The sequence below is a fragment of the Canis lupus genome, chromosome 8, assembly GCF_003254725.2.
Source record: "Canis lupus dingo isolate Sandy chromosome 8, ASM325472v2, whole genome shotgun sequence".
NCBI classification, from domain to species: Eukaryota; Metazoa; Chordata; class Mammalia; order Carnivora; family Canidae; genus Canis; species Canis lupus.
This window is the reverse complement of record NC_064250.1, coordinates 15,311,987-15,330,346: the sequence shown is the minus strand read 5'-3', so window position 1 is coordinate 15,330,346 and position 18,360 is coordinate 15,311,987. Positions and strand designations below refer to the sequence as shown.

The following is an 18,360-nucleotide window of genomic DNA, read 5'->3' as shown; positions in this document are numbered from 1 at the left end:
AATTTCCCCAACTGGGGATCTGGTGTCACTTTCCCTGTCGTTCCTATTTCATGCTTCACCGGTGAGTATTATTGCTGCTCTGGACACTTACTGAATGCCAGGTTTTTGGCAAAGAACTGGGATCCAGGTGAAAGCATCCCTCTCATGCTGCATGTGAGTGTGCCGCAGGTGGCTTTGAAAATGGCTTTAAAACTTGGAAATCATTTCTTTAATTGGCCTTTTCAGGCTTGGATGATGTGTACCTCAGTCCTGGCATTCAGTTATGGTTGCTGGACCTTGGCTATGAGTCTCAGCAATTTGGGCCCCAAAGCACTTCATCTCTGACAACCAGGAAAAGCCTCAGTTTCCATTGGCAGCAGATCTGTGCATCGATCTTTTCCTCTCTTAGGGAGCAAGACATCTTATTCACGGTTTTCTTGCACTCATCTTCTCAGTAACCTATCAGCTGAGTCTTCTGACAACCTTTCTGATGGACCACAAGGTTTAACTCCCTCGAAAGATCGGTTTTGAAGCAGGTACATATTGCCCTTTCTCCTTGGGGACCGCAAAGAAGAAAAGATTCCATGTTGTTCCTCACACCAGAATCCCGCTTACTAGCCCAGCAACTGCGGAAATTTCCCAGCCTGCCTGTATGAGCAGTCCAATTGCATGGTACAAATGACTTGCAAACAAACATCTTCTACATACTAAATTAGAAAAAAAAAACAAAACAAAAAACAAAAAACAGCAAAACCAACAAGGGGGTGACTCAGAAGGAAAAAAGGAGGGTCAGACAGGACATGTGATTTTTTTTTTCCACTCCGTTTTGGTTTCTTTACCTGAGTCAAATTTGAGAATGTGAAGCCCCGTCCTGTCTACCCACTATTTACCACAAAGTCTTTGGATTTCAGTAGCTGACTGAAAGCCAGTAACTTTTTTCCAGTCATCCAAATGGACTAAAGATGTTGTCAGGTACAAGATGTTTAATTAAGGATCTGTCTAGTCTCTTTGGGTGTCTAAAGTTTGGACTTTAAACAAGGTAACCTAAAATTAGACCCTACTAATGAGAGACAGCAGGAAGGCTTCTTCAAGGGTTCGGCTTGCCATGAATGAACCACCAAGACGGGACACAAACTGGAACTCAAAGGAAATTCCACATCTCCTCGCTTCATACCATCAGCATCTTTTCATTGATTGGTCTATTACCTTGGAGCCACCTGATATGTTAAATAGCTTCACACTTTAAAAACAGGGGTGGGGGGAAATGAGGGGTAAAATTTTTTTGTGGGGTTTGGCACGAATCTGTGTTTAAAATAAGCTACGTATGAGCTGTGTCTTTGAGAAAAGAACACGTGCGATGCAGTTTTGATCTTCATTTTATAGATGTACATAAGTAATACAAGGCCTGTTTTGATTATACAATGAAAAACAAATGTGATCCAATATTGTAGTACTCTGTATCTACTTATGTTTCTGAACAACAACTCTCATTAGTATATGAACCACCATTAATGGCTTTGGCGACCTGGAATCCCATCTTGATATTTGCTTATGAGCTATTCCATGTGTGGTATGGGTTCTCTCATAGGTAATCGTCCTAATAGGATAGGGTTTTAATGTGTGATGGGCTTCTGAAAGAAATAATCTAAAATCATTTCTCAAAATGGTTCTCACAGACTCCTAAATGCTTTGCCTAACATTCAACAACTACCTTTACTATAATTACGATTTAAGAATTCTAATTTAAGGCTTTTTCAGAAATGGAGGTGTTAAAGGCTATTTGCCAGTGAAGATCCAAACTACATTGTACATGTTCTTCTCAAATTCTTTTGGCCATAGATTAACAGAAGATGTATCAGATAGTAAAGACGTATTTTTAATTTCACCTAACCAGAGATCTGGAGATAGATTTCTAGGGTTAATTAATTCAACAGCCCAATTTTGTCATTGAGATCCAGGTCCTTTCCATCTGTGTACTGGTCTTCTTGGGTTTGTGGGCAATGATGTCTCATTTGACCGCGGTACACAGGCACTTCGTGCAGATAGCACAACTAGCAAAGAAGAAGGACTTTTCTTTCCATGTGCCTCTTTCCTTTAGGCTAGAAATCCAGAACTTCTAACATACATTCCCCCTCTTCCACCACTGGCCTAATGGGCTAGGTTTGGATCATATGTCCATGCATGTGACAGGATTCACTAGCAAGGGAATGGGACCACCATGATTGGCTCAAAGGATTCTGCTCCACCTCTGAACTAGAGAAGGGGTTTCTTCTCTGAGCACAAGGGATTGTGAACACCTGCACTCCAAAAAGCAAAGAGAAATATCTGCTGGGTGAACAACAAGCAGTACACTCCACTGACCTTTTGGATAATAACAGTTTTCACCTTAATATATAGTATTAATATTTCAGTGTTTTATTATATTACTGAAGTACTGTCTTTCTCCTACAGACAGAATTATCCTGGTATTCCTCCTAAGTACAAAAGTTATCCTGGGAGGAGAAACATTTATCCTTAGGCCTGCTTTTACTTTTCTCGTTCTAATCCAACTAGAAAATACTTAATCAACAACCCAAAGCTTTCACCAAAAAATGATCTTGTTCATCTCAGCCCCAATCAGTCGGTTACGCAGGTAATTTTTCACGTTACTTGAAAACAGAACTGAATGGAAATGGGACTAGAAAACTGATTTTTGATCCCCATTTCTGACTTTTCCGAAAGTAAGAAATGATAAGACATATTTGCAACATAAAATAACTTTTCAAAAGTCTTTATAGAAATAAGTTTATTTCAAGAATAATTGCAATAGAGTGTAGCCCAGTGGTCGAGGACATGGACTGGGAGGACAATGGAACTTGATTACAGTCCCTGTCCCCTATTTAGCAGGCATGTGGCAGTAGACCTCACCTGCACACACAATAATGTGTGTCTGTGTGAGGGCTACCATTTAGTTCAAATTACCTCGTTATGGGAGGTCTTGCATTGGTTCTTGTGCCTCTTCCAAAGAGTTCTCCAGTTGGCTTGATATTGGTCAGAACTTAAAGCCAGAATGGTGGCATTACTGTCTTTTCAGGGAAAAGAACTGCTATTAATGCTACATACACATTAGAATTAGTTTCCATTCATCTACAGTGTAGACTGGATGTGTCAGTCTGCCCCTTGAGAAGTAAGCAGGATAAAGCATGTTGATAATGGGTGTCACAAATCTCTTAACTTCCCTTGTTGTAGTCCTCATAAGCCACATGCTCCGCATTTCAAACCAAAACTACATGAAGGCAGAAAAATTTGGCAGAGTAAACAGTGCATTTGGGTATAAACATTAGTTCTTTAGCAGGAAAAAAAAAAGGTATCTCCTTCATAGAATGTTACAATTCCCTTTTGCTTTTAAGAATCCGTATATCATACTTTACATTAGGAAAGCTTCCAGTAATTATCTAGTCAAGTCAGAAAAGTAGATCATCAGCTTGGACCCTAGCCCACTACATTCTCTTTCATCAATTTTGGGTGTGACTCTTCTGATTGGCCCAAGTGCCAATCTTCACTGGCAATAAGGCTCTTCATGGGAGACAGCATGACATGGAGGTACTGTGGCAGCCACTTTGGCTATAGAGGCCATGAGGCTTACTTTCTGGATCCAGGATTTTGGGTTGTTAAGTAATAAACCCAATTCAAAATTATTTAGGTTAAAAAAAAGGGGGGATATTTATTCTAAATGATACTCGGTATCTCAAAGAATGAAAAGCAAAGGGAAATGCCAATATTCAAGAAGGGTTAAGATGTAACTAGGAGTAAAAAATTGTTGGCAGCAGGGTCATACTCACAGCACCAGAACTTCTCCATCTTGCTTCTATGTTTCCCTGAATGGTAACTTCCTTCTTTTTTAATCACTGCAGATTGACTTTCTCTAAATGACAGAAAACATGACTGCCATTGATATGCTAGCTTTTATCTTAGAGCTTCAACCACACAGAGGGAGACTTGACCTTTACAGTTCTAATTCCCAAGTCCTGAAGAAAAACTCTGCTAGATCTAGCTTCAATCAGATTAACTGGGGCAAAGAGACAGAATACCATTTGGATCCATTTGGTAAGGTGCCCAATCAACCAACTGCCTTCAAGCAGTATCGTATTGTACTAATGTGTTGGTTCCAGTGTTTTAAAAAATTGGGTGGGGCAGTTCCCAAAAGAAGAGGTGCTAGCCTGATTATTCTGTAGATGTCCACTGTTGCAAGGATATACCGTGAAAACAATGCAAGGGAGTAGATCTAGCTTTCCATTTTCCAGCTAAAGCTGCCTACGTCCCCGAGAATTTCCCATTAAAGCTATTCATTCACTGTTAGAAAGTTCAGGATGGTGGGATGGCTGGAGGCAGTGGCAGGGAGTTGGGGGAGGGTGGGAGATGATTACACATGAAAGGAACCAAGCAGAGAGAAGGGAAGGAGGGCGCATCAAGGAAGCATCGCCAACTTGAAGCAGAGGGCTCAGGACCTCCCAGCTCTTTTCAGATTAAATCCTTATGGTTCTCCCAGCTGCCTCCCTTCCCTCCTGCCTTACACCTCTTTCTAATATTTTCTCCCATCATTTTTAAAATGAAGACCTTCTGTGTTACTTAGAAGATTTCTGTCCTCCCCCAGAGAAGCAGTGCTCTACTTCAGGCAAAAGTTTGAAGTAAGGCAGATTTTTGTCTCTTCAGGAAAGCACTTCCCCATATCTTCCTGTTATTTTTCTTAGAACAACAAAATCCGAGGATTGGTGTAGAACGATTTTGAGAACGAATAAGTTCATCCATTGCTATACATATCCCATCTCTGGCATCCATGTCAAGTGGCCACCCACACTGCTTGACCACATACCATGAAGGAGAATTCATCACTTTTTGGGAGAGCCCATTCTATCTGTAGACAGTTCTGACCATTAGGAGTACTTCCCTGTATTAAGCTATTACTGGGCCAATAATGTGTCTTTTCTTGTTGCTTCACTTGTTGGTCTTAGTTCTACCACCTGGTAACAAACAGAAAAATCAAATCTCTTTCCTACATGCTCGCCTTTCAAGAGATCCGTCATGTTCATCATGTTTCCCCCTGTGATTATTCTTCTCCAGGTTGAGCAACTTCCTATAACTGTTCTCTGTTTTATTGGATTTTAAGTACATCTATTTTTAGCAGGGACACTCTGTTGTAGAAGCCTTACTTACTTAGATGTTCTTAATTTTTTCCCCCAAAACCAGACATAATCTTCCAGATATGGAAAAATCAGCACAGAAAGAACAGAACTAATAATATCTTTCATTATAGATATAGAACTTCTATTCAGGAAAATCACATTTATCTTCTGGGAAGACCTAACCCTATACTTAGTCCCTCTTATGCTGAAAATTATGTAATGATTAATTTATAATGATATGTAAATGATAAAGAGTAGTGGTATTTTAATTTGTAAGTGAATTTCAAGCATTAGTAGTTGAAATTGGAATGGGAAGGAGGGAGGGAAACATGAAGTCCATAGTTCTTCAAATCATATGTCTTGCTTTACTTTTTATTCACAATGCTAGCAAAAATTAAGTCAAGAATAGTGGATAGAGTAAGCCTAATTCAGGGGATCATTTTTTTTCCAGGGGATCATTTGATTCCTTTCTTCTCCTTCGTGAAATCCATATGCTTAACAAACATTTGTGTCCTAGTTACATAAACATACAGAGAAGACTCTGGGGCAAGCACACTAATGCATACTCAGTTCTCAAGGAGCTAACAATTTAGAAGCTATAAGACAAGTCTTTTGCTTCCCTAAGTGTGCTGTGTAAGCCAGTGAATCAAGGAAGAGCAAGAGATCACCATGTTGGATTGGGTGGCACAGTGGATTAGTACGTATAAACTCTTAACTTTCTTGTTCCAGAAGCACAGCTAGAAGCAGAACCCAATTTAAGGAAGTTGGAGTGAAGCTTAAGAGGTCAATCAGAGAAGCTCCAGCCCCTTGTTAAATGGACATCCTAAAATACAGACACATTGAGCCCTGCCTTTTTCTGTAGTCACATATGGGTTCATCAGGAAAACTGATTATCTCAGAAAATATTCTGAAGAATATTCCATTTATACATTTCAGGTTTAAAATGAGTATATGGCATATATATATATTTGTTCCCAGGGCAAGCAAATTTAAAATTTTGAATCTTAAAATCTAATATGAAGTAAGTGATGACATTTTATGAACCTTATCATATGCATATGGCACTCATTCTCGGTTTTGTTTTTTGTCTTAGTTTTTGTTTCTAAAAACGTTTGAATATGTGACAAGTCCCTCAACATTGGCAACGACAGTCATCCCAGGCTCTGTGAGACTACATATCAGCAAGGAAGTTTTGACATTTCTGTCAGCAACATATGTCCCTGGCTTTCTATCTCCATCAAGGAAGTTAAAAAAAAAATTGTGACTAACTCAGGACAGGGCCAGGAGCCCAGTTTCCGTAGCCATTGGAGCTTGTTAGTTTCTTAGTGTTAGTAAAGCTAAGATTAAAGATTTATGCCCCTTGTTAGCACAGAAAATTCCAGTCTAGTGGGCTCAGGTATAACCCTAACCTCATTTGGTTACAAGGGAGGAAATGCAAAACTGTGGACAGCTTGAAGCTACCTACCATACAACTGAGAAAATAAATTGAAGATCCCTTAGAGTGAGGAAGGTCAAGTTCATCCTTAAGGTACAACTCATTATGGTCGTTAGCAATGGACCTAGGGGATTCCAGTCACAGTGTCATTTATTCTTCAGAATTTCATAGTGCTAATAAGTGTAGAATTCATAATCTCTGCATTTTAGAATTAAGAGAAAAGAAGACTTCATGGTTGGTGTGGTACATGGAATAATTGCGAACACTTTCAGATTAGTTGCTTTAGGGGACGTCTCAATGGCTCCGCGTTAAGTGTTTGCCTTTGGCTCAGAGCGTGATCCTGGGGTCCTGTGATCGAGTCCCACATCGGGCTCCCTGCAGGGAGCCTGCTTCTCCCTCTGCCTGTGTCTCTGCTTCTCATAATAAATAAATAATTTTTTTTAAAGAATAGTTGCTTTTTCCATAAACAAAGGCAGAATTACCTGTTTCCTGATTCATTTACACAAAATCTTTTCTTTCTCCAATAGATTGTTTGGTTTTTACAAGGGGGTTCTGCCGCCAATCTTGGCTGAAACACCAAAGAGAGCAGTGAAGGTAAGCAATTAGATACCTTTCCACCAAGCGAAAATAGACTGCAGTGACAACTTCAGCCCTAACATGCCCCACAACAAACTATGGAACATTAACGTGAATTAAACATAAGACAGTAAAGATTTTAATATGGAAGCTATAGCATAACTTCTATTATAATTAGGCTGGAGTCACTCTCAAATATTGGTTTATGGATTTTTTTTTTTCAGGTAAAGGCACTCCCTTCTGATGAGGAATTATACAAAAAGTACAGTGGTGAATGAAATTCATGTATTTGAACCACAGCAGCCACAAAACAGCTTGGATATTTTCTAAAAGCAATTCATAAATTTTCCTTGGGAGTAATAATTATTAAAGAGAGAGGGAGAGGAGAGGAGGGAAAAGTGGTAGAAAAACCTTTTTTTCCTAAATTAGTTCCATTTTATGAACAGAGCAAACGAATACACTGTATTTTTTTGTATATGATTCTCATATAACACATTTATTTGGCATGCTAACTTCATTTCCTACCTCACCCCCCTCCACCCGGTCTCCTCTGTTAAAATTCTCTATTCTGGTTTTTACAAAATTATTACTTCCACCATGCTGATTTCCATTCTTTAACCACATAACTATGAAAGTTTATGTACTACTTGCTGGTTCAGTATCTGGATAGGAAAACGGAGATCTGGCAAGACCTCCGGGGAAGAAAGAACTAAGTCTGATCATTCTTTTCTATGTTCTTCAGACAGAAGTCTTGATCACAGTGACTCTGGCAGGCAGGGCCCCCACTCCCACACCGACTTCACCAAATATGGCTTTGTCTTTCCATAAGAAGGATAACAAACATTTAGACCGAAATCTTCCTTTCCAACTAATGACCATAAAGCTTTTTTTCAGATACATTACCCAATTTGTACTCCCAATATTCCTAAAAGGTAAGATAGGACAATTTCTATACTCTTATTTAGTAAGTTAAGAGGATGTCTAAGTTAAAATTTTTGATAAAATAGCCAACATATATGTACAGACACCGAACTTTTACATTATGTCAAGATAGTAATTTAATAGGATTTAACGCAGGTCTAGAATTCAGAAAACAAAGCTTTAAAACATACTTTCTTTATAAATTCAGCCCCTCTTTGTTGCCATAGTTTTTGTGATTTTTATATTATTACTTCAATACAAATTTCATTATAAGGATCTGAATTGCAGTAGAGAATCTGGAAAAAGTTCACCAAAGTACACAAAAGGGCTGAATTGAATTATGAAATGGCTTCACTTGATAAAAGATTGCCCAAGTAAACAAACAGAGCAGAGTTCCTTTTCAAAAGGAAAGTCACTTTGTCTCCATGGAATAATATATTCATTTGTTCAGTGTTTTTACATGTATAAATAGAGTAGATTATAACTAAATTTTTTTCCTGGAATATTTTTCCTTAATACTATACATTGGAGATAATTTAATTTAAATTTGAAGAGGATTAAAGTTTATCAGTGTTGAACAGTCTTTTATGTAAGAAAAAAAGTTGAGCTTTACAAAACTGAGTTAGTCTCTACTTAAAAAAAAAAAAAAGCAATGCTCCCTGCCAGAACAATGGTTAACAGATGAACTTTTGGGCAACTGGATATGGTGTATGTGTCCCAGACATCTTGTTTCAAGTCGATTTTACCTTAAAATTATTGAGACATATGGTAAGTGCATTGGCTTTTTAAGTATAACTTGGAGTTAAGTCTATCTTTGCCAGATGGATAGCACTAGTTTTTCAATACAATATATGAAAACATTCATTTTCTAGATATTTATCTTAGAATTTATGAGGAAAGCAATCATCTGATTGTAACAATTTCATACATTATGAACTGCATCATTGTATGTCATCAAAGTTTACTTCAGAAAAAATATTCAGAGACCATATATGTGTACATATATATAAATATACCCACACTCATATGTATATTCATATATACACATATATATATGTATGTTCTGTGAATATACATATGTGTGTGTATTCCCTGGTACTGACACTTCAATTACAATCAGCATTAGAAACAATGTCAAGTTTTTCTGCGCTTTATTCTTTGAAATGAGATTCATCATTAAAATAAGACTCATCAATGCCAAATAAATGAAACTTCCCCTTTCACAAATTAAGACAGAATGAATATTGCAGTGAGAAAAAGGAAATAAATACCCCAGAAAGAGACCAACTGGTCCTTCAGACATGGGAGGCACCATGTTCCAGGTTCCAAGGTCTGGTCTTGAGGTTCACAGGTCCAGAAATCCCATTTTTCCATGGATGGATTCTCAAGGACTGCCTAATGCTAACCAAACTCATGAGAGAGAATGAATTGTGGAGGCTATTTGTTCACCACTCTCCCTACACCTGTCATGGTGTCTACACATACTAGATGCCCAATCAATGTTAGATGCACAAGTGAAACATACAGAGAGAAACCAAAAGAAAGTGTATTGATTTATAACAGGAGACATTCCTATCCTATTCCCCCAAAATTCCTGCATCTACTATTCAGTTTCTGGAAGACCAAGGCTTTCATTTCCAGCCAAGACAGAGTAACAGAGACCAGATTTACTCTCCTGCCTGAAACAGCAACAACAAAAATGAACAAAATATATGAAACCACAATTTTCAAGACAGTGGACATCAGACAAGGAAAGACAGAGACGGGAAACAAATGAGATGAGCTCTATGGTTTGCCCCAACTTACTGCCTTGAGAAGTTTTTCCAGACCCAGGGCACATAGGGGAATTTTAAGCAGAGCCCAGTGTACTGCCTGGGTTGACATGAAGCTGACAGGCTGGAGGGGGCAAGGCAGCTAGAGTTCACAGGACAGAGGTACCAGAGAAGAGAAAGCTGCATACACAGTTCCTAAGCTCTTCAGAGGAACCCCTTAAATATTTAGCTGAGAACTGAGGAGTGCATGCACATGAGGAAACCAGCAAGGCCTGGGGAGGAGCCATCCAGAGCAATAGGGAGAACAGTGCTTGGCAAGCACGCAGGGCCAGGAATAGTACCTGTTCCCACTAGCCAAACTGGAGGGCCTTAAAATGCACAAGCTTTAAGAGAAGTACTCAGAAGCAGTTTGCCTTGGTAGTGGGGAATAATTAGCCCTAGTCTGAGCACTGCTTAGGTAGTTAAAAGTAAGATCCAAATGGACCAAATTGTTTCCATGTAATTTAACTGCATCCTGGACCAGAATACCTGGGAGGTAAGGTTAGGCATCAGATTGCTTAGTGAGCATGAATGAAAGGAAAGGAGAAAGTGCTGGAGAGCTGTATTCACCTCCCCCGCCCAACCACAACCTGACACTCTTCTTCAGAGACCACATGGCTGGTCCTTCTGGGGCAGCCCCTCTCCCTAAGTGAGACTACCAATTTCTAGATTATTGTATATAGGCTATGTATGACACAATCCATTTGGATTCCAGATTTTATGTTCAGGACTCCCAAAACCTTGATTGAATATGAATGTTTTCAAAACTCTTTTAGTCACACATCGGTACAACTTTCGGGAGGCAACTTTATTACATGTTGACCCTCCTAATTTCATCCTTAGAGTTTAACCTCATATCTTATGTGATAGGGTACTTCTATCACATCTACGTATTGATCGATGTTGTGGATGAGAAGCTACTGAGAATTATCATGAAAGCCATAAAGGAGTAGTGTTGTGTAGAGAGGAATTTAAATAGCAGCTAATCTACTAGTTCTTAAGAATATAGTTTTGGTATGATGTCTTCTAGGCTTTGAACATGGGAGACATTCAGTAAATATCTGTTGAATGAATGAATGAATTTTTTTTAGTAAATATTGGGTTTGAACTCTAATGATGACAGTTATTTTGCTATTACTGAAACTCCATTTTAAAAGATTTTAGCTTTTCCTTCCTTGGGATATTGCCTTATTTATTTGAAGTACTATTTCCTCATTTCAGTGTATAATATATTGTTCATTACTTCTGAATTCAGTACATTAACAATTCATCACTGTGACTTTTGAGGCTTCTTTATTCCCAGGAACCTGAGTCATTTCATCCTAGCCATTCACCAAAAGCTTCCAGCAACACTGCTGATGAGTACCAGTTAGCTAATAGTAGTTTGGTTTTTCTAACAATTTTAGAGGTGGGATAGGAAAAGCCTAGAATTGCCCCAACACATAGACTTGGAATTCCCTGTGAAAATTGCTACAATGACAGGCCAAGTGCCTATCCCCAGACTTCTCCCTTGAGATCTCAGTTTGGTCCTTAATCCCTTGTGACTACAGAAGGTCAGAAATAAAGAAAAACAAAAATCAAAGCCACATCTTCACACTAGAAAAGAAAAAGGTAGTAAGGCCCTTTGTAAGGTCCATCCAATCCCAGAACTTCCCTGAACCCAGTGTTCAGTGTTTCCAAATATAGGTCATGAGCTATGAGTCATAAAACCAATTTAGTGGGTCACTAGATGTAATGGGTCATGACCAGAATAGAAATATAGTACATTACACATAGTGAGGAGGTAAACATTGCTTTACAGAAATGTTTTGTTTCAGTTATATATACAAGAGTACTCTACATTCATGTATGCATGCATGTGTGCGTGCATGCTGTATGAATACTTTTTACATAGATTGTGCTCAAAAATGTTTGAAATCTTCTGTCTTGAGGGACTCTGGGCTTCCAAGGTCAGGGAAGACAAGAAGACCTCAGCACCAGGAAAATTCTAGGGCAGAGAATCCCAAATTCTTAATAGTCATGGTTCAGCAGTGAGTAAGCATATGTCATGGATAAGAGTATGCACAGGCTTTGCAGTCAGTCTGTCCACTCACAAGCTGCAGGATGGGTATGTACAAAATAAGAATCATGATTGTACAATAAACTGTTGCCTCGCAGTGTTGCATGGATTCAATGCAAAGCACATGCAAAGATCTTAGAGTGTTTTCTGGACCACTATTACGAGCTATTACGAGCAATACAAGTAACTAAGGATCTGTGGTTCCCTTATTAGCCAAAGTGAAGAAAGAATGAAAATTAAGATTTTCTGAAAGTCCTATCTGTGTCAGCCATGTCAGAAAATCTTACTCAGGGCAGCCTGGGTGGCTCAGTGGTTTAGCGCTGCCTTCAGCCCAGGGCATGATCCTGGAGGCCCTGGATCAAGTCCCACATCAGGCTCCCTGCATGGAGCCTGCTTCTCCCTCTGCCTGTGTCTCTGCCTCTCTCTGTGTGTGTATCTCTCATGAATAAATAAATAAAATATTTTGAAAAAAGAAAGAAAATAAAATCTTACTCAAATTATATTACTTAAGGAGTACCCTGGAAGGTAAGTTTTGTGTTCCTGAGGACTAATAAGATCAGGTAACTTACCTATGCTTTAACAGCTAAGTAGTGTAGCCAGGATTCAGTCCCAGGACTGCTCCCATCAAACCCCCAGGAAAGTAAGCATTTTAAAGCCTAAGTCCTTAAAGCCTAAGACAATAGCACTTTTCCTTCCATGGTTAAGGGTTTCACCAAAACAGTGTGGCCATGGGTGCTATTTAACACCAGGATAGTTTCAGGGTTGTCACCATCCCCTAGAATGTTAGACCAAGGAGTCAGGGGTTTCTCTTTATTTACTGCTACAAGAGGAATCCAATAAATATTTCTTGAATGAGTAAATAAATGAATCCTTGATCTAGAAAAGTCTACATATGTAGTTGAGCTAAAGAAGCATGGCACAAAAGTCATTCCTGGGTTTTTAAAGAATCAAAATCTATCTGGTGACTTTGGAGCTGCCCAAGGACTCATAGAGCCATGTCTACAAGGAACCACCTCTTTCTAACAACAGAGTATTATTTGATCTCCAAATCTGCTTTTATTTCTTCCCCCATCTTACTGGGTTATAAAGTAATAGAGTAGAAGACATTCAAGACCATAAAATACAAAGGCCTTTGCTGGGATCTTAAAAACCAGACCCAAGAAGGACCTAAGATTGTGCCTCATCCGTGATATTGGCAGCTGCTACTAACAGAGCACCCAGAAGCAACACATCATGATCAAGCAGAGTTGTTTCCAAAAAAAAAAAAAAAAAAATGGAGTACAGAAAGAGTGGAGAAAAATGTATTGGGGGCACTTTATATGAAGTCTGATTAGATTTGCCTCCATAGAAATTTATTTGCGGAGAAAATTATATTAAATGTGACCTAATGAAGGAACATATAAAATCTTCATCATCAGATTTTAAAGGAATTAACAGCTCTCTTCTTGAAAGGAAAAAGGGGGGAATCCCTGGGTGGCGCAGCAGTTTGGCGCCTGCCTTTGGCCCAGGGCGCGATCCTGGAGACCCAGGATCGAATCCCACGTCGGGCTCCCGGTGCATGGAGCCTGCTTCTCCCTCTGCCTATGTCTCTGCCTCTCTCTCTCTCTCTCTCTCTCTCAGTGTGACTATCATAAATAAATTTAAAAAATTAAAAAAAAAAGAAAGGAAAAAGGTTGAAGATGGTCTTGCCTTAAGTCAGGATGGACTAGATGACCTCGTTGGGTCTTTCTCTGTTTTACCATGGTGTCTTCATCATTGTTGAGTGTCCAGAAATCCCGTGAACCAATAGAGATACGCAGCAATCTAAGTGTAAGTTAAAGATGAGAAGTAGATGTTAGAAAACTGGGCGCTCGCTGGGAAAGCAGTTCACAGAGAAAACATAGGAGACCAGAGATTTCAGGTCTCCCTGCCTATAATTTTGAATCACTGCCATAAAAAAGAAGTCTATTGATGTCTGGGGAAACTGAAAATGGTCATGGTAAATGGAAGCTGTACGGTTCATTTACTGCTATAAAGGATTCCATCAGCTCTTCTGTAGGTTATTATCGTTGCATTTGAAAATGTGAATGGTTAATAAGATACAATAGCAACTACCCGAGACCAAATTAAAAACTATGTTTGATGGTTTATCTTTTTTTTTAAATGCTGGATAACGTAATAGTTTACTAGAGAAATGTGTGTCAGTTAAAGGGTTTGTTGCAGGAAATTGTTATAAATCTCCAGGTTTGGTTTTGTTTCACAGTTTTTCACCTTTGAGCAGTACAAGAAATTGCTAGGATATGTGTCACTGTCACCAGCATTGGTAAGTGAGAGTATTTATTATACTTAAGTGTGTGAGTTATTTCATAATGCAAAATCTGGAAACAAAAACCCTTTTGATTCCCCAAGCCCAACTACTAAAATATGAATTCGAGTTATTCAATGTTCAGCTACTTGTTGAAAGCCATCTTCCTAATAACTCACAATTTGGCTATTTTATAGCTCCCAGTGATGAATTTATGATAACAGTGATATGTGTAGAAAGACCCATATGAGATATGGTCAAGAATATAAAATAAAGAGTACATTTGTCAAAGATTCTGTTGAAGCCAAAATGTGCGTATGTTTACATACTACATACTGCACGTATCTATTTATGTGAAAGTCAGTATGCCTAAAATATTTCCTAACAGGTCCCTTTTCCAGCTTTTGCTCAAGCTGTAGTAAATATAGGACTTCAAGTCATCCTGCTGTCAGATGGACTGAAGGGCCTTTTGTAGTTGAAAAGAATAGTGGTGCTACAATGACACATCTCAGCTATTACATGAAAATCACTTGGTGGTTTGAACATTTCTCGGTGCTGCTGAGAAATGTTCTCCTCCCCTTCTTGGTCACTTTGCCGCTTTTCACAAGACCAATTATAGTGACCAAATGGGCTCTACAAGTATGTGTGCAACAGGAGCCCAAGAGAGAGAAAATGCACTAATTTCTCCCTCCAGATCTGAAAAATAAAACAAACTATGCATTAGCCCTCCAATTGACAGTGTACCTCCCATGCCCTGGAAAAGTCGTCCAGTTTACAGGCTGAAATGTGCCTCACAACTCAACCAGAGAGGCAGTGTTCTGAGCTTCAGCTCTTCAATTACTTAACTGCTAAAGGTCCACTTCAGAATATTTACTCTGTCCAAAAGACTGTCCAAGAAGAAGTATCTGTTATTTTTAAAACCATACATGCCCCTTTTCTAGAAGTTTCCTGTAAAGAAACTTCTTGTCCAGTCCCCTGCCTAAGCAAAGTGGCTGCGAAATAGCCTTGTATGATAGAAGTGGCATCATGAGCCCTAATATTAGCTAAGAATTTTTTTTGATGCCTCTCTGTCTTCTCCTAATGTCACTCTTAACTTTGAAAAGAAAGGATAGAGAGAGGATTAAAAACTTCCTAGCATAAGACAATAAAATATGGTCTCCAGAGGGCCAGCTGGCTGTTCCTGTGTCAAGCATTGGTACCATGTGAGAGACAAGACTACAGTCCTTTCGACTCTCGAGAATTAAAACAGAAAAGCATTTGGCCACTCCAGCTACCATAACTGAATGCATGCAAACTGTAGACAGCTTTTCTCTTTCCTTGAACTCATTTATTCCAGTTTCTTTTTGATACAGCTAGACACTTAAACAGCCCTTAAATGTCCCCTGGTGCTCTCACATGAAAAGCCTGGGAGGCTGGGAACCCAACTGTTACCACTGGTCTCTGGAATAATCTAAGTAACATGATCTGCTGATAGCTGATCAATTCTTTTGACAAGGGACTGCTGAACACTAGTTCTGACAGCAAATGTAGCTGAGTTTTATAGAAAACCAAAAAAGTAAAAAAAATAAAAAAAAAAAAAAAAAAAAAAAAAAAAAAAAGAAAACCAAAAAAGTGAATTGCTTGGAAGATTGCATATAGTTAGTAATAAAAACCTGAACATCTGGATTTTAGTTTTCCCAGTCAGAAGATTTTGAGACTAGTATTTGTGTGTGTGTGTGTGTGTGTGTGTGTGTGAGCGCCCGCGCACACGTTCACGTGGGCACATGCACATGCACGTGCTCACACACATGTTTTGGCTTCCGTGATGGAAGAAGTCTGAGATAAATGAATAAAATACATGGTCTGTTACCCTATGCAGATGTATTTGAAATCATAATGAAGGGGCATGAAAGGAAAGCATAATTAATTATTCCCTCTCCTTGAATCTGTATACTATCCCATTTTCCTTTGGATTTTTGTGTGCAACAGGAACAATAGTTTTTGTATAACGTTTTACAAAAGGCTTCACACGTTGTTTTGATCCTCATATAAGGGAGATTAGATATCATTGTCTTAATTTTACAGGTGAGAAAACTGTGGCATATAAAAGGTTCAGTGATTTAGACACAGAGCTGCAGCTACTACATGTAGTACCTTTGTGTGAATTATGAAAAGGCACTCTTTCCCCTGATGCCTCTCCAGAGCTCCAGCTCAGCAAGTGGAGTACAGGCTGGATCTCAGCCTACACACACCTTTTTCTATGCACTAACTACTGCGCGTGGCAGCCCGGGTCACGCAGCCAATAAATGGCAGAACCAGGACCTAAACTCAGATCTGCTGGCGCTAGATCCTCCCTTGTTCTACTTTACCTTTTCTCTCAAGGTTATGGAATAGTCCTTTCTCTTTTTGACTTCTACTTTGAAGAAATTAGAGACCCCTAGTAAGAGTTACCTGTTCTTTGCTCTTCGTTGGCTTTTTTCTTCTTTTGATTGTATATAGTATTACCTCTTCTCCTGGAATTAGAGCTTCAGCACTAAAGGATTACTTTGGGGGTCGGGGGGCACCGGGTGGCTCAGTCAGTTAAAACGAGTCCTGGAATCAGGCCCCACATCGGGCTTCCTGCTGGGCGGGGAGTCTTCTTCTCCCTCTGCCCCTTACCCTATCTTGTACTCGCTCTCTCTCTCTCAAATAAATAAATAAAATCTTTTTTAAAAATTTAAAAAATTACTTTTTTTCAGCATCTGTTTTGGAGATTTGAGGCTTTGTTTCATTTTGTTTTTCTGGGGTGTGTGTGTATGTGTATATGTGTGTGTGTGTTAATTGTGGTTATTTTTGATACAGATTTTCTGGAAAACTCTTAAAACTTCTCCTTTGAGGAAAAATCTAGAAACTGCTTTTTCTTATTAAAGAAATTCTTAACTGAAAGCAAGGAAAGACCTGGTATCATCTTTTGAGAGATGTTCTAGATTTTCGCTGAGCCCTTCAGAACAACCTCACCATTTCTGATCTCTGCTTTTATCCCTCAGCTTCTATGTCCAGAAGAATAGGGCAGTTATCAGAGTTTTTTTTTAAAGGGAAAGAATGAATACAAAATATTGCTTTGCTTCTCAATTGTCTAGAATAGTGATTCTTACAACAGGGCTATACATTTAAATGTTTTCAGCTGCACTGTTTGGTTACCTGAAATTTAGCTCTTTATAAACATTTTATTGTGGGTTCTACTCCTTGAATTTTTTTAGATGCTCCATAATGATTTAAGTAGGTGTTTTAAAAATTAAGCTCTACTTTTATAAGTCAAACTCTTTTAATTGTTACATGTGCAGATGTTTTAGCATCCACCTTAAATCACTAGAACAATCTTTCTCTTCATTAAAGGAAAAAGTCGTTGTTGATGGGGCTTTGACATTTTATTTTGAATTGTTAGGATGTGGTTTGTGGCTTCTGTAATTTCTTTTTCATGAATTGTCAGCATCTAATCAAGAACTAAAGCTGTTTAGTAATGGTACATGGTACATTTATGTGCGTTTCTCCATTCTCAACATAACATTCAGCTGCAGAGTGTAATGAGTAGGATGTTTAACACAGTACCCATAACTTGTTTTAAAGTATTGATTGATTTAACTTTTCTAGACATTTGCCATTGCTGGATTAGGATCCGGACTAACAGAAGCGATCGTGGTTAACCCTTTTGAGGTAGTAAAAGTTGGCTTGCAAGCAAATCGGAACAAATTTACAGAGGTAATCGTTTAATGTTTTCCTATTGGTGAGGGAATGTAAAACAATTATTTTTAATATATGTAAATACTATATAGATAATGATGAACCCAGCTCGTATTCACTTGTTAAAACCGTAGTAAAAAAAAAAAGAAAAGAAAAAAAAAAAACGTAGCAAATCATCATTAAGGAAGTAGCATAAGAAAAAGTCAAATTTCTTCCACCAGGAAGGTGTTAACAAAATTGTACTAAAGTTTGATGGACAAACACATGTTTACAGGTTTTTTAATTTTTGATTTGTAATGTAATCTATAATGACTTATTTGGAAACATTTTCCCTACTTTTGGCAAAACTTCTATTTCACTTTTGCTAGGATAAACTGAAGCAAAGCCACAGAGGTGATAATATTGTGCTTTTAAAAAAAATTATGAAATCATTT

General features: G+C 38.5%; 1 protein-coding gene across 10 annotated transcripts in view; it reads left to right on the top strand.

Annotated features, from left to right (window-relative positions):
- Positions 1-18,360, top strand: part of SLC25A21 (solute carrier family 25 member 21) — a 470,013-nt gene that overhangs the window by 412,636 nt on the left and 39,017 nt on the right. For 7 of the 10 annotated variants that reach the window (XM_025443799.3, XM_025443796.3, XM_049113064.1 and 4 more), the window contains 3 exons: positions 7,104-7,170; positions 14,186-14,245; positions 17,837-17,944. In XM_025443799.3, coding sequence (XP_025299584.1) covers positions 7,104-7,170; positions 14,186-14,245; positions 17,837-17,944 — 235 coding nt within the window. The remainder of the gene's footprint in view (positions 1-7,103; positions 7,171-14,185; positions 14,246-17,836; positions 17,945-18,360) is intronic. The other 3 variants (XM_049113067.1, XM_049113063.1, XM_049113065.1) reach the window with 1 other exon arrangement.